This window comes from Epinephelus moara, chromosome 1 (genome assembly GCF_006386435.1).
Source record: "Epinephelus moara isolate mb chromosome 1, YSFRI_EMoa_1.0, whole genome shotgun sequence".
In the NCBI taxonomy this organism is placed as follows: domain Eukaryota; kingdom Metazoa; phylum Chordata; class Actinopteri; order Perciformes; family Serranidae; genus Epinephelus; species Epinephelus moara.
Window position 1 is genome coordinate 12,211,208 of NC_065506.1, and position 14,417 is coordinate 12,225,624.

At 40.6% G+C, this 14,417-nt stretch overlaps 1 protein-coding gene across 5 annotated transcripts in view; it reads left to right on the forward strand.

Annotated features, from left to right (window-relative positions):
• ntrk3b (neurotrophic tyrosine kinase, receptor, type 3b) overlaps positions 1-14,417 on the forward strand; it is a 256,863-nt gene that overhangs the window by 182,188 nt on the left and 60,258 nt on the right. For all 5 annotated transcript variants that reach the window (XM_050048751.1, XM_050048777.1, XM_050048759.1 and 2 more), the window contains one exon: positions 6,689-6,877. In XM_050048751.1, coding sequence (XP_049904708.1) covers positions 6,689-6,877 — 189 coding nt within the window. The remainder of the gene's footprint in view (positions 1-6,688; positions 6,878-14,417) is intronic.

The following is a 14,417-nucleotide window of genomic DNA, read 5'->3' on the forward strand; positions in this document are numbered from 1 at the left end:
GATTTTGTCGGGAGGAAAGATGACAGGAACACTGCTGCAGATAGTCGTACTAAAACTCTTTCCCCTGCGAAAAACATATCTTGAAACCTCAGGTCTGAAACATCTATTACGACAGCACAACAATATGAAGCTCCAAAGTAAACACCCCACTTAAGATGAGCCCTCCTTGGCTGTGGAGGGTGGCTGTAGCCCTACACTGGCTAAACAACCAAAACTGGATTTTTATCATGGACAGCTGCAGGCTACAAAAAAAGTAATGAACCTTGAGGCTGGATATGTGATGCAATGTTGCTCCATGAGTGACTCTTCGTCTTTCAGGCAGAGCCTTGTGAAAGTACTCGTCACAGACATCAGAAAATCCCCAGGTAAAAAAATAATTATGTGCTATCTAGCCTTAGCTACACTTAGCCTACCAGGGATTACCCTGTCATTCACAGAGGCACACGACGGAATTTTTATGAGATACGCAATTACCAATTTTATGGGGTGTAACTGGAAAGTAATACAATGAGTAGTGCAACAAATTAGTGTTGGCAGGGAATAATAAGTTAAAAAATAACATTACTTTTAAAAAGAGTAACAAGTGATGAGTAACGTATTACATTTTTAGAGTAATGAGCCTGCAGGGATGACGTTTATTTGTAGGCCAGCCCAGAAGCTAACATTGCCCTGGTTCCCTCCACAAAAAGCCAATTGGATTTTTTTTCCATTGGATTTTGGATTGTTGTAGAAAATAAGCTCTGTGGCAAACAAAAGTTTATGATTCTTACATGTTTTTTTCAGCAATATAATCTTCATTAAAGAGCGCCACTTCGGCTATTTGTTAGCAACTGTCTTTTTTAAAACCTATAAAAGCTTTAAAATTTACAAGTGAGGTATTAACTGGTGTGGTTTATGTGCTAGAGCCAAACATGACGGTCTCTTATGTTAACCACAGACCTTATTTGAGGCATCTAACCAAAAACATTTATAAAAATTCCACTGACTGAGACTCATTGGTTGAGACAAGGGAACTGGAAGTACTAAAATATTAACTCATTTGTAGCAAAGCAAGTCATTCCCAAAATGGTAAAGTATTTCTTTGAAATGGAATTTACCTGCTTTACACCATGAACTGAAATTTAGATGAATAGAGACAAATTGACTTTACTAAGGCCCTGTTCACACCTGGTAACAACATGTGCATTGGGTAATCAGATCACACACAGCTGTGTGAATGCATCTAATGTGTCCTCAATGAGTCTTGAGATCCGATCACTCAGACCACATTTGGAGGTGTTTTGGATCTCATATGGTCCCATTCTCTCAGCAGTGTGTATGCTAATGTGTCCTGAGCCACACTGAAGGACCGCCTACCCAGCTGACGCCCTCTGCATTGCCCTGTTCAGCATCACCTGCACTGCATTTGCTAATTCTGTACTGTAGAGTTGGGTCATTGTTTATCCACGATGGCAGTAAGTCATCAACCACTCAACCCACAATTGTGATTTAGACGTCCCCTTCCATCCGTCCATCCATTCGCCTTCCTTTTCAACAGCAGAGTGTGGGTTTGCAGTGGTGCTAATGACATCATTGTGTGCTTAAAAAGTAACAGTTCTGATCATGTGAACTGCAAACTGCTAGATGGGTGAAGTGGTGGCTTTTTTAGCGACCAAGTTTGGTGCTGCTGTCACACCATCACTAATAAATATCTGCTTACATCCGCTGGGTTGACTACCAATTTTCGTTTTCATTTTAAATTACCAGTATATAAATATCACGGATGTTAGCGGACTGGTCAAAAAAAAGAAAGCAAATCGGCATCCTAAGTGGGTTAATGATAACTTACAGTAACATTGCGTGCACCTTTTCCTCCCCTCTCAGTCACTGTCTCTCTTAAACACACACACTTTCATGCTGTGGCGCTCAGTCCTTGTATCTCTGTCCTTGTCTCAGGCCTTAGTCCTGACAAGTATGCTACTCTAACCCGTAAAGCTGTACAAATACATAAACAGTGTTATCTCCCATCACAATGTTTCCCTGTGGACATCGTCATATGCCAATTCATTGGACGTCACCCAACCCTAACAAACAGTATGTATGATGCTCTAATAGTAGTCACTTATAAAATATAACTATGTATGGATGATGGATGTAACTTGTTTCCCAGTTTATAGGTCTAGTTTGCTTTTCTCAGTTTTACTGAGTGGTAGGTTGAGAAACATAGCATTTTGCAGCATTGTCTTTTTCCATCCAATGAAAGTTGGCTATAATCTATGGTCTTATGTTGTGGCCATAGACACAGGTAACATGGGGACATAATTTTACTTTTTAAACTGCCTTTTATTAACAACAAAAACTTTGTGTTTGTTGTCAGAAATGATGTAAGTGTTTATGTGCACATAGAGCATGGAAGTGAGATCTGATCACAAGTGGTCACTTTAGCCGCATGTGGAGACCCATTCTGATGCCAGGTGTTGACAGACAGACTTAGTGCTGTCTTATGTATTGTTAGATGGATACTGAGATGATTTGAGGGCAGATGTACAAGTTTACATATTTATCATTACACCTTCATCACAAGACTGTAGTACTTAAAGAACAGAAAAGTTAGAACCAAAAACTATACAAAGTCCTTAGTCAAGGTCTGAATTAGACCCAGTGGCACGGCTGAATTTACCTTCTGTATGAACCTTATTACCACTTAAAAAGTTGTGGAAGAGATGAGAGATGAAAAGAATGGGCAAAATAGCCGAAAGTTGTCTCATTTCATTGTACAGTTTTCCTGAATAAATCAAAGTTGGTTAATAGAGAGGAACTTTACTCTCAGATAGATGTTTCGGGGGGAAATGCCCACTTCCTGTTCCAATTCCATTCTGTGCACAGGCAACGTCTCAGAAGATAAAAACCCTCTCAGAGGCCGTTGGGCCTTTTCATCACCCAGGTAACATAAATGCAATTTTTTTTTTGGATGTTCTGAAGTCAAGAAGTCCAATTTCCCCTTCACTCCTCAGAAAACCATCATCTCCCAAAGAATCAAGGGGGAGGTTTTGTGTAGTTCTGAGTGCAGCGGTTTGGAGGGAGGCCAGGCGTTCCTCGAGGCCTCATCGATCTGGTACTGGAGTCTGACCAGATGGGTTTTCATTCCAATTCATATTGTATTAAAAAGCAGGGCATAATACTAGGATCCTTTTGAGGTATCTTTTCTCATTTTTTTTTTAAAGATTTCTACCTTTGGCTCAGCATAACTTTCTGTGTAATGATTTTATTTCATGTGTAGTGATGTTTGAAGTATTTTACTGCTCATATATCTATCTGTCTGTGCTGTGTAGTGGAGGGTCAGAGGTATCGCAAGAGATTTAAGGCTGTAGTGTGCCACTTGTCCCCCGTGGTTGGGAAGGTAGTCGCCCAGTGAGGACCTGTGCTCTGCTGTGCATATCTCTCCAATAAAGCGGGTGCTCAGCTATGAAAACCCTGCATAAGAGCAAATGTTGTAAATAAATTGATGCTCACATGTGTCACTTCATCACACCCCACCTCCCCGCCGCTCAGCGTCTATAATTTGACATGACTGGGTCTTGATTACTATTTACTGTGTTGTCAAGGTGAGCGAGAGATTCAACTTTGTGGGGAAACGGATTGACTGTCACAGCTCCACTGAATCAGCGACTGTTGGCTGTTAACTTTTTATCCACTTGCTGTTTCTTTCCTCCCTCCCCTCTGAAGACTGCAGTTGTCAGAGCAGTGTGTTGCTTCAGACACAGCAGTGACAGAACAGGAAACTGGATCACATTGGCTGACAGTAAATCATGTCAGGGCCTTTTTTTTAAAAAAAAAATTTGATTAGAGAAATGAAATTACAGTTGGTTGATAGGAATGTGTTTTATGACACCATACATTTAACTGTCAGTGCTTTAAACAAATATGTATTTTGATTGAGTATCTAATTTTGTGGACTGAAACATGAAAGAACAAATGAATCAATTAATAAACTGGGGCTGCAACTAAAGATTATTTTCATTTTGTATTAACCTGCAAATTATTTTTTTCTGATTAATCAATTACTTGTTTTGTCTAAATGTCAGACAATACTGGTACAATTTCCCAGAGCCCAAGGCGACATATTCAAATTGCCTGTTTTATCAGATTTACAGTCCAAACCCCAAAGATACTCAGTTCACAATAATACATGATAATATTTAAAAAGCACCAAATAATAATGTTTAATGAGCTGGAACCAGAGGCTTTTTTGTTTGGAAAATGACTGAAACAACTAATGGATCAACAGAATAGTTGCAGGTACAATTTTCTGTCAATCAACTGATAGTTTCAGCTTTAGAATAAACAAATTAATCTTTTCATACATTGACTAATTTGACATTTGATTGTAGCACCATTTGATGAATTAAAACACAGAAAATGACTAAGAAAAAACACACCACTTTTGTGTGTCACTTTTTTAAAACATTTGTGGTAAACAGTCCTTTTCATTTAACCAGACTCGTCTCTTTTTTAACACATGTAGGTTTTTCAAAATTATATGAAAGTGTTTTTCTCCCATGAAAAAGATTTTAAAAAATGGGCAAATAATTAAGTTGTTTTTTTTTACATGTTTAAAGATGTGTTGATGCCAACTGTCAATTAATTCTTATGTCCATCAAACCAAGGTTTCTACAACAACAAGAACAACATCTCTTTTCTTTATTAAAAGTCATTCATAATACTTTGCAATAGTCAGCCATAGATTTGAGTTTATATGGGTAGGTTCAGTGTGCAAAATGAAGTCATTTTGCAGCATCCACCCTGAACACTAGCCACAGACATACTTATTTTCACTGGCCTGTGGTGGAACACTGAAAACAAACCACCCATCACTACAACAGTAACCTGTATGTCATTTGATTAAGCTGACTATTAGTTAAAATACCCTGCTTTGAATAATGTCTGGTATGGTTTTCCCAAGTTCATATTATTAAAAATTCCATCAATGCCTCCTCCTTCATTGAAATATCCAGAATCTGTGAATATGCAAATAACTGCTTGATACAAGATGTCTCCTACTTCACTGAAAAGCCCTCAGCCTACTTTCCACATCACACTTGTGTAAGTTGCATACTGGACCCCACTTGACCTTCAAAACTGTGATGATACAAAGTCATGCTTCTACATACCAGCCTGAGGCCTGTACTATGAGGCAGGATTTGGAGTTAGCAAGATAACTTAAGGGTCAACTCTAGGTTTTCAGCACTATGAAGCTGGTTCTCTTTTTACAAGGATAACTCACCGGGGTAACTTGTGCAGCTAACCTGCCCTGGAGCGGGTTATGTTCGGAATGTTAGATCACAGCCTGTCAACACCCCGACCCCTGACCAGTCAGATCACTGAAGAAAAAAGTGTCCATGGAGCCTATATATTGTTATAGGTCAACATTAATATACTAATGTCACATATAGCCTAGTGATACTAATAATTTACGTCTCAGTGACTTTTAAGATGATATTTTCAATATTTCTACATCTTCATTATAGGATTACAGACTATTGTTTACATCCCACGCCACTGACATTTTACCGTCTCACAGCTGCAGATATTTTCAGTACCTTTTCATCTCATATGATATGAAGCAGCCTACTTCATTTATGGTTCTAATGATGTCACTCATACTTAACACCCCTGTCTCTTTCACGTGGCTGGATAGGAAAACCCAGAGTTGACTGAACTGTTGATAACCACCTTAGTAGTACTGGTTGTCCAGACGTCCAGTGTTAGGGTTAATCAAGCCAGATAATGCATATATATTTTGTGTAAGTTGAAATGGCTTTGTAGTACAGGCCTTTGGTCTCAATTCCAGGCTGTCAAATACAGACCTTTTGTCACACCCTGATACTGACGCACAAGGCCCCCCTTAGTGTGTGTATCGGAAGCAACAGGCTTTCAGTTTACCCAAATGTAAACCTAATACCTACCTGCCGTAAAGAGGGACAAAGCTTTGGTTGGGAAGCACAGGACTTTCACCTGGGAGACTGCTGTTTATGTCCAGTGTGAAACCAAAAGTCAATTTTACTTATTCTAGTGTAACATCATGTACATCCCATACATGAAGTAGTTACATTATGTATTTATGCCTGTTAGTTTTGCCTTACATAACGCTGTAACAAACATACTTATTTCAACCCAAACCATGATCTCTTTCCTACACCTAACCAACGAGCTTTGTTGTCTACGCCTAACCACAATTGTTTTACAAAGGTTTACCACAAGTTATAATGTGTGTTTCATTGAGGAGACTGCTTTGTGTCTCATACAGGCAATAAAGGGTGCCTTGTGCATCCAAATCAGATGCCGAGGGGGCATGACAAAGTGTCGGTATTTGAAGACCCAGGGTTGAAAACTGATTACACATGCATGTTGAGCTCAAAGAAAACTTTACCTTTAGAAGATGAATGAGAGAACTTCATAGCCTCTAGTGTTAAATTCTGCACATACATGATTCTGTGCAGTGAAGCTCAAACATCACAGTGAAGCAACAATGAGCACATTTTCTATTTTTGTATCTGCATTTATATTTCAGTCATCAAATATGTTGTCATAATGTACATGACAATGACACAGACCAAAAGTATTATTGTACAAGTCAGATAAGCTCGGCTTGAGCTCATCATTTAGACTCTGAACTGTTAAATAACTCATCTTTCTTTTGTTCTTCCAGGTCCAGTAGCTGTGATCAGTGGTGAAGAAGACTCTGCCAGCCCTCTTCATCACGTCAACCATGGGATTATTACCCCCTGTACTCTGGATGCGGGTCCTGATGCCGTTGTCATAGGGATGACTCGTATTCCTGTGGTGGAGAATCCTCAGTACTTCAGGCACGGACACAACTGCAACAAGCCGACCACTCGTAAGTCCCTGTAAAGTTTCTACTTGTGGCGTGACCCTCGTTAGTACTGGTGAACATTACCACACATTATTTAATTTTATGGAGAGACCCTTGAGCTACAGTTGTTTAAGCATGACCCTAAGTATACTAAAACTGTAAGGCACTTAAGAAACACAAACTCCCACAGAGTGTTATGGACTGTAAAGTGAAGTGCAGCATCTAGTCTGAGAGCCAGATATCAAACACCACATCTTTATTAGGCTCATTCCAACTGTTGCATCGTCATTGTAATTTGCTGTTTATCTTTACTATGAGAAGAGCCGTGGCCCCTCGGGGCAATAGTGTAATTTAGTGCCATCTACAGATTCAGTGTGATCATATGGTGTTAGCATCTGCTGGCCCACTTCCAGGCTCTTCATATAGGATCTGTTTAGACAAAAGCAGCCTTCTGTATACCAGCAACTGGTGTTCAAACAGCCCCCCTCCCAACCCCCATCCCCATCCCTCACTCTCCCCTGGGACTCATGTTCCAGGTTGGGGAAAGACAAGACCACTTTAAGGCCTAATTACTCACAATTACATCAACTGCTCAAGAGAATCAGCAGAAAACAACTGTGCCAGCAGCCAACCGCAGCCTGGTGCCTGCTGCTTCCCTTCCTCACGATACCAGTCACATCGAGCGGATTCAGTTAGGGAAAAGCCACTTCGTCTTGTCTGAACGGCAGCACGTGAGATCAGGTTATCCTGGTCGCCTTTAAACTCGGATCTGAATCGTATACATTTTGGCTCGCTCTCAAAATGGCCGTCGGTCAGGCTAACAGAAGTTGACTCCTGAGTCAGAGCCAATGAGAGGGAAGGAAATCCCATTTAGAGGTGATAAATAAATGACGGCTCTTATGTTTTATGAATTGCATGAATTGTTAATGGCCAGCCGGTGACTGATTTATAACGTCTCATGCCTTGCACAGGAGATCTGATTGCAAGCTAATGAATAAATGACAGTGGGCACAAATGAAACTTTCTCCCGATTACCGTGCGCCTGGAATTGAAAGTGGAGACGGCGGATGTGCACAATGGCAGCGTTGGTGCTGTCTTCAAAGAATGTTATCCCTCTCAGGATGCTGCATCCCTTGTCTTTTTTTAGATTTAATTCTATGTGCATGCATTACAAAAAAAGGAAATGAACCCTGAATTCATCACAAGGTCATAATGGCCAGTGCTTTCTGCCAGCGGCTAGAAAAGCAAAATGGCTCTGAACGGCTTCTGCCTCTGCCGATCATTCACTGAATATAAATGTATTCTTTACCCTGAGGACACATACAGACGAGGAAAGGAAATTTCTATATGTGTCCATGTGTGTATCTACAGTATGTGTGTAGGTGTATGACAGGGGAAATAAATCTGTGCATGTATGTGGATGTAGGCGTACTGTTAGTGGGCTTGTAGATAGAATGAATTTGCTTATCTCTCACCTTACTTTGCTCTATCCTCTATGGTTTGATAAGTGTCTTTAGTCAGGGGTCCCTTGGGTGCCCTCATGAACCCTTGGGTCCCCATTGCACTGCTGGTCTTACTAAGCCTGACTGTCCTGCAGCTTAATTCTGCTCACATACAGTATGGCCGCTTTATTGATGCTAGGCTACCAATCCATAATGTATTCATTCATTTACTTGAAAGCCTCTTATCCAGGAGAATAGCTTGCTGCCAGTTTGTCTCGATTTACGATTGGACCCCGACTGATCCTGTCGCGGTGACGGGACAATTACACACGTGCGCACGTACACACACACACCTCCCCGGTTCAGTCCAGCATAAGTCACTCTAGTGCACATAAATTTAAACACACTCACGCTTCTCCTTACCTTGGTCCATCAGGAGTTCACTAATGTGATGGTCAGTCCCAGTCCGCTCCCACCACCAGTCTCCTGCGTAATTTATAGTGTTCCTAGCTGTCGGGCTCTGTGCATTTTGAAACCAGCTCCAACAATAACAGTGAGGAGGAGGAGGAGGAGGAACAGTCTGTTGCTGCTGTTGGTTGTGCTGGCTCCTGTTAAAACAGCTGCATGTAATGGGAAATCACCCGCTGCAGAGCTCACACCAGTGATTCCAGTTGGCCTTACCGGATATATTATTCATGAGTGTTTGATCTCCAAGTCAATTCTGCCAAATATATATGTACAGTTCACATATATAGTGTACCATGAGTTTAATAGTTCTAGTCACACAGAACAGAGTTAAGACTGAGCACACAGTATCTCAGCTGTCAGGCTGCACATGCACAGTCGAAGCTCTGCTGTTATTCCAACACTGCAAGAACAAAACATGAAAAAATAACATGAATATCATCCTATTGTAGTTGCCCCCCGGTTGAACCGGCAACCCGTACACATGCAGTTGTAAACAAGCTGCAGAGATTGGGTGGCATTACGAGAAAAGTGTCAGCATAGTTGTCATTGTGATGCCAATTTAAAAACATGAAGTGCTGTCATTCAATTGGATCATCTCCTGGATGAACCGGTGGCCTCGACTTTGGTTGCGGTAAACAGGCAAGCCGTGACTGATTAGGTCGTTCGTTGAGATCAGCTTTTTTTTTTTTTTTTTTCACGCCGGGGCTGAAAAAGACCAATCCCGGGGAAATATAGCCGCATTAGGGAGATAAAGGCAGAAAAGGCAAAGGACAATTCTTTAGCCTAATGACAGATCCATATCTATCCGGATCCGCTGTCTCCCAGCAAGTGGCTTTGTTTTATCACTCAGCTTGCTATTTTAATTACGGATTTGTCACATCCCGCTGGCCAAAATTAGACAATAGCTTTTGATGTTGGAGTATAGCACGTAGCCTTTCATTATACCCATGTTATTAGGGATGTCATGCGTGGGCGCGGCTCGGACTAACCCCCACTCTGTCCCCTCTGCTTTTGGTGCAACAGAGACATAATTGTGCTTCAGGTGATGTTTTTGAAGATTAAAATGTTTCCAGCAGAGACAAGGAGTGACTAATTTGGCAGCTGGAAAGCTCAGCAAATGAATGCAAATGTAGAGCAGATTGACTGAAAGGCGGTTATCATGTTCTGAGGCTATGATTCCATGAATTATAGTTTGAAACAGAACAGCCCCACAGGCTAGCCAGTTGTGAATTCAAACAACCTACTTTAATTCATTACTCAAGAAGTCCAAGATGAGCTCCTTTCAGCTCAGCCCAGACTGGAGCAAAGTAGAAACTTCTTGCTAGTGAGAGCTCTAAAAAAAACTCTTGTTGGTGCCAGGTGCAGTCCTATGAACACTATATCCAGATGGACTGAAACCACATTGAAATTCACTTAAGATCCCATCAGACAAACCTCAAGACACAGTAAAAAGTGCAAACGCAACTGCCTCTTTCACTCTACGACAGTGCAACTACACAGACTAAGAAATAAGCAATGGAAATGAAATAAATTAAAGAGTAAATTAAAAATGCTTGCTTCTGCAAACACGTTTAATTGGTTTGCAAACCTTTTGCAAACTAGAGTGGTGGCAGGATGTTACAAACAAGCTAGAATCAATTAAAATGCCAAACCGTTTCTCCAGATTTCTTGGCGCCCACCTCTGTAAGCTGTGACAAACATGCCATGTTATTATAAATATGGGACATGTATTATGAGAGCATGTGGTGTGCACAAAAACACATCCTACATTAGCATTAACGCTGGACCAATTAAAGTTGAATGTAAAAGTACCACAGTCTCATGAGTGTTGACAGGTAAGCACTTTAATGAATAGTTCCCTCGCATCACTGAGGACCCAGCCCACAGTTTTTTATAGCAGCAGAATAAAACAAACTTACATAAATGTACTTTTCTGCTTTTATAAAAAAAAAAAATTAAAAAAGCATATTTTATACTATGTATCTGTGGGGACTACCAGCTCCTCTAAGATGTCAAATATAGCTATTTTCTGTTGGTAGTCTAGACTCTTAAAGAACTTCCCTTGGGCTGCAAGTGTAAAGTACTTAGTGCTTAAGTGTACTTAATGCTTAAATTATAATCCAGCAATAACACTGAGGTTGAGCTCAGGGAGAAGCCATTGTCAAAAGGAATCAATATACAGTTTTTAACCATATGTAAGTCTTGTAGCATGCAGGCACTAAGTGTTCAGTATTAAATAATTAAGACATAATGAAATAACCATTTGATTAAATTGTGTAAAACATTTAAATGAACCAATACTTTGTGACACAATTTAGGAAATGAAGGTCACGTCATTAGTTTTAAATGATATTTCATTATGCTTATTTTCATATTTACCGTTTCATTATGGACGTTTTAATTTCATAATGTTGGTTGTTGTTGTCACCAATCACTGCCCCCTCATCTTTCAGCCAGTCACATGCCTCCTGCCTCGCTTACACAAGCTTAACAAGTGCTGCAACATGTGGGCAGTCAGCTAGTTAGAGTAACAACAGTGCCTTAATAAATCTGAATCAACCAATGAGCTTCTCCTGTAGATGACCACATTACACAGACACAGATGCTTTATGCTAAACAAGGCTGCACGTGCAATGCAGCTAGTCATCGTGCTCTGTATAATGAGCAAAAAGACAATCTTATGTAATTAAATTACACAATTATATTAAATTATGACATTATTTATGTCATAATGTCTTATATTTTTGTTAATATTGAATACTTTGGGACTCCATATTGTTGGACTTAGACTTTTGTATGGTCCAATCCCAATGTCCAGACTCACAGGCTCACACACCTGGGCAAAGGGGTATCCTTTTTATTGACCAAGTTTGATGCTTTGATGCTGCCATTTTATAGATTTTCCACCATCACTGATCAATATCTACACACATTTTTTTTTTTTTTTTCATTCACTGGTAAGGTCATGTAAATATCACAGATTCCAGGGGGCGGGTCAAAAGGTGACAAAGTAAGTACATTTTAAGTAAGTTATTAATACTCAGGCCTACGGAAACGTGCATGCAATAGTCCACCTCACACCTTTTCTTACCCTCTCTCTGTCTCCCTCAAACACACACACACACACACACACACACTCTCCTTCAGTGCAGTTTAGACCAAAGATTTGCCACGAGACCAGTCGAAACAGGTAGCTATTTGCAATGTGCCACTCTGTAATGTTCTAAAGTGTTCACACCAGTGTAACCAGATGAGACAGTGTATCATCTCTATGCAACAACTCTCTGTCCAACCGTTCTGATTTCCAGCTTTTCAGGCTTATTTTGTGGCTGAGTATAATTTCTAGCTTTTTAAAATATGAATGAGGATAGTGATAGTGAGATACTGGCTGCAGTTACATTTGTAGTAGTGATGAAACAGCGAAAATCAGAAACAAAATGAGCATCAGACGGACTGTATTCATAATAAATACACCACAATAATATTAATTACCAGTGCCAGTTAATCCGTCAATGATAATGTGTGTGTGTGTGTGTGTGTGTGAGGGGGCATAAGCACATATAGCCAGCAGCAACAGCGACCCACTGTCTGACACCTGCACACCGTGAGGACATAAACAGAGGGCTCAGCAGGAACGGAGCACTTGCCGCAGCAAGCGAAAACGCCATCTGTGGTCATTTTGACTTCACCAACAGACTCCTCTAAAAGCTGATTGGCTGTTGAAACAGGTGACATGTTTTGTATTCTAAAGCCAGCCGCTGGCAATTTGACAAGCTGAGTTGCAGGTGACACCATCAACGAGCTTGGGTCGAGCTCAGACCAGCCTTGTTTCAGTCCTCAGTCCTGACATTCGCGCTACTTTAAGGCATATAGTTTGCAGTTCTGGTGGCTTACCTACACATATTTTTGCAACCTCTCCAAAACAACAATGCCATCAGGATGTTTCAGTGACAAATGTCATTTGCCAAGTCAGTAAACACTAGTCCATAACCATTGGTAGCTTTGTCACCTTCTACCTATGCCAATCCTCAATGCCTATGTGCAGTTTCACATAGACTGACCATGTCAGTGAGCAGAAAAACGTTGGACAGACAGGATGACCGACTGACTGAATAACACACTGACAGTTTCTGTGAATATGTACAGCATACCATACCATGACTTAGTCATACCAAAAATTAGAAAAAAAACCCCAAACATTCGGCCACAGGGGGAGCCACAGTGATCGGTCGCATTTTAGCCATTTTTAAGCATTTTTCTGTTGTTATAGCGCCACCCAGTTGCCAATTAGAGTTAAATTTCTCCAGTCACCTTGAGGCGTCCTGTTCTACATATCTACCAAGGTTAGTAAAAATCAATATGGTGGTTAAGCCTAGATAAGAAATTAGCTCTCTAGCGCCCCCATTTTGTTTGATTGAGTCAATAATGGAGGGGTCCCCTCAGATTATGTGTGGTCATATGCCTACAAAGTTGCGTGGTGATCGGTGAAACCCTTGAGATGTTATACACCTTTATGTGATGAGCCACGCCCTCCGCAATATTCACTGCCGTATAGAAGCTCAGTTTTAGTAAGTTTTCCAACTTTTGCCAAGAGGGAACTTTAGATATTGGTCCCTAGATTATGTTCACCGAGTTTCATGCAGATCGGTCAAACTTCCTAGGAAGAGATCAATTTGAAGTGTTTTTCAAAAAATTCAAAATGGCGGAAAATCTATATAACCAGATTTTATGGGTTCTTGAGGCGAATTTGTTCCTCATGAGGAGAGGCAACTCTGTGCAAAGTTTCATGTCTCTACGACATTCGGGGCATGAGATAAGCCCATTCAAAGTTTGCAGTTTCAATCAGTTGCCATAGTGCCTCCCTTTGGCCAATTGATGTAATGTTGCTTCATTCTCATCCTCCCATGACCCTCTACCATTGTGCCAAATTTCACATGGATGGACCAAGTCAGTGAGGAGAAAAACGTGGAACAGAGAAACAGACAGAGTTTTCGTCAATATATACCAAGATCACCCAACCCTAGTACCGGCTAAGTCCGCGAGGGCTCAGGTCTATCCCGCTGTAAAATCACCAAGTGCACGAGGGCTCTCTCACAGACATTTTAGCCCTTTATGCATTTTTTTCTCTAAGTTCTCATTTCTACAGACTTTGCCTGAGGGAATAACTCGCAGTCCACAGCTTTGTGACATTTAAACAAGGGGTCATGAGGGGAGGGCTGGAAGCTTGAAAAAATGAAATAAAATGAAATGTAAACAAGGATGACTGGCACATGAGTGTTGAGCCTGGCTCACTGGGTTCGACTGTATTTACAAAGAAATACTACATTAACAAGGGTTCTAAGATGGTACATAAAAGCATATAAAATCAAAGGAATCCAAGCATCAACCATTTCTTTTATTTTGCTTAACCCTATGGGCCCTAGGCGTTTTTGGGGTATTTTTACTGCCTTTACTTTTGAGCTCATTATAAAGGCTACATACACATGCTATATCTTGTTTTGTTTTTTTCAGGACAATCTGGGCTAACCAGATTTGCCATCATTACATGTCCTTCTATGTGCCTATATTTTATATTAATTTTTATATCAATGAAAAAAACAAATCTGTGTGACTAAATTCTTACATTTTTACATGTATGTCACCATAGCAAGTTG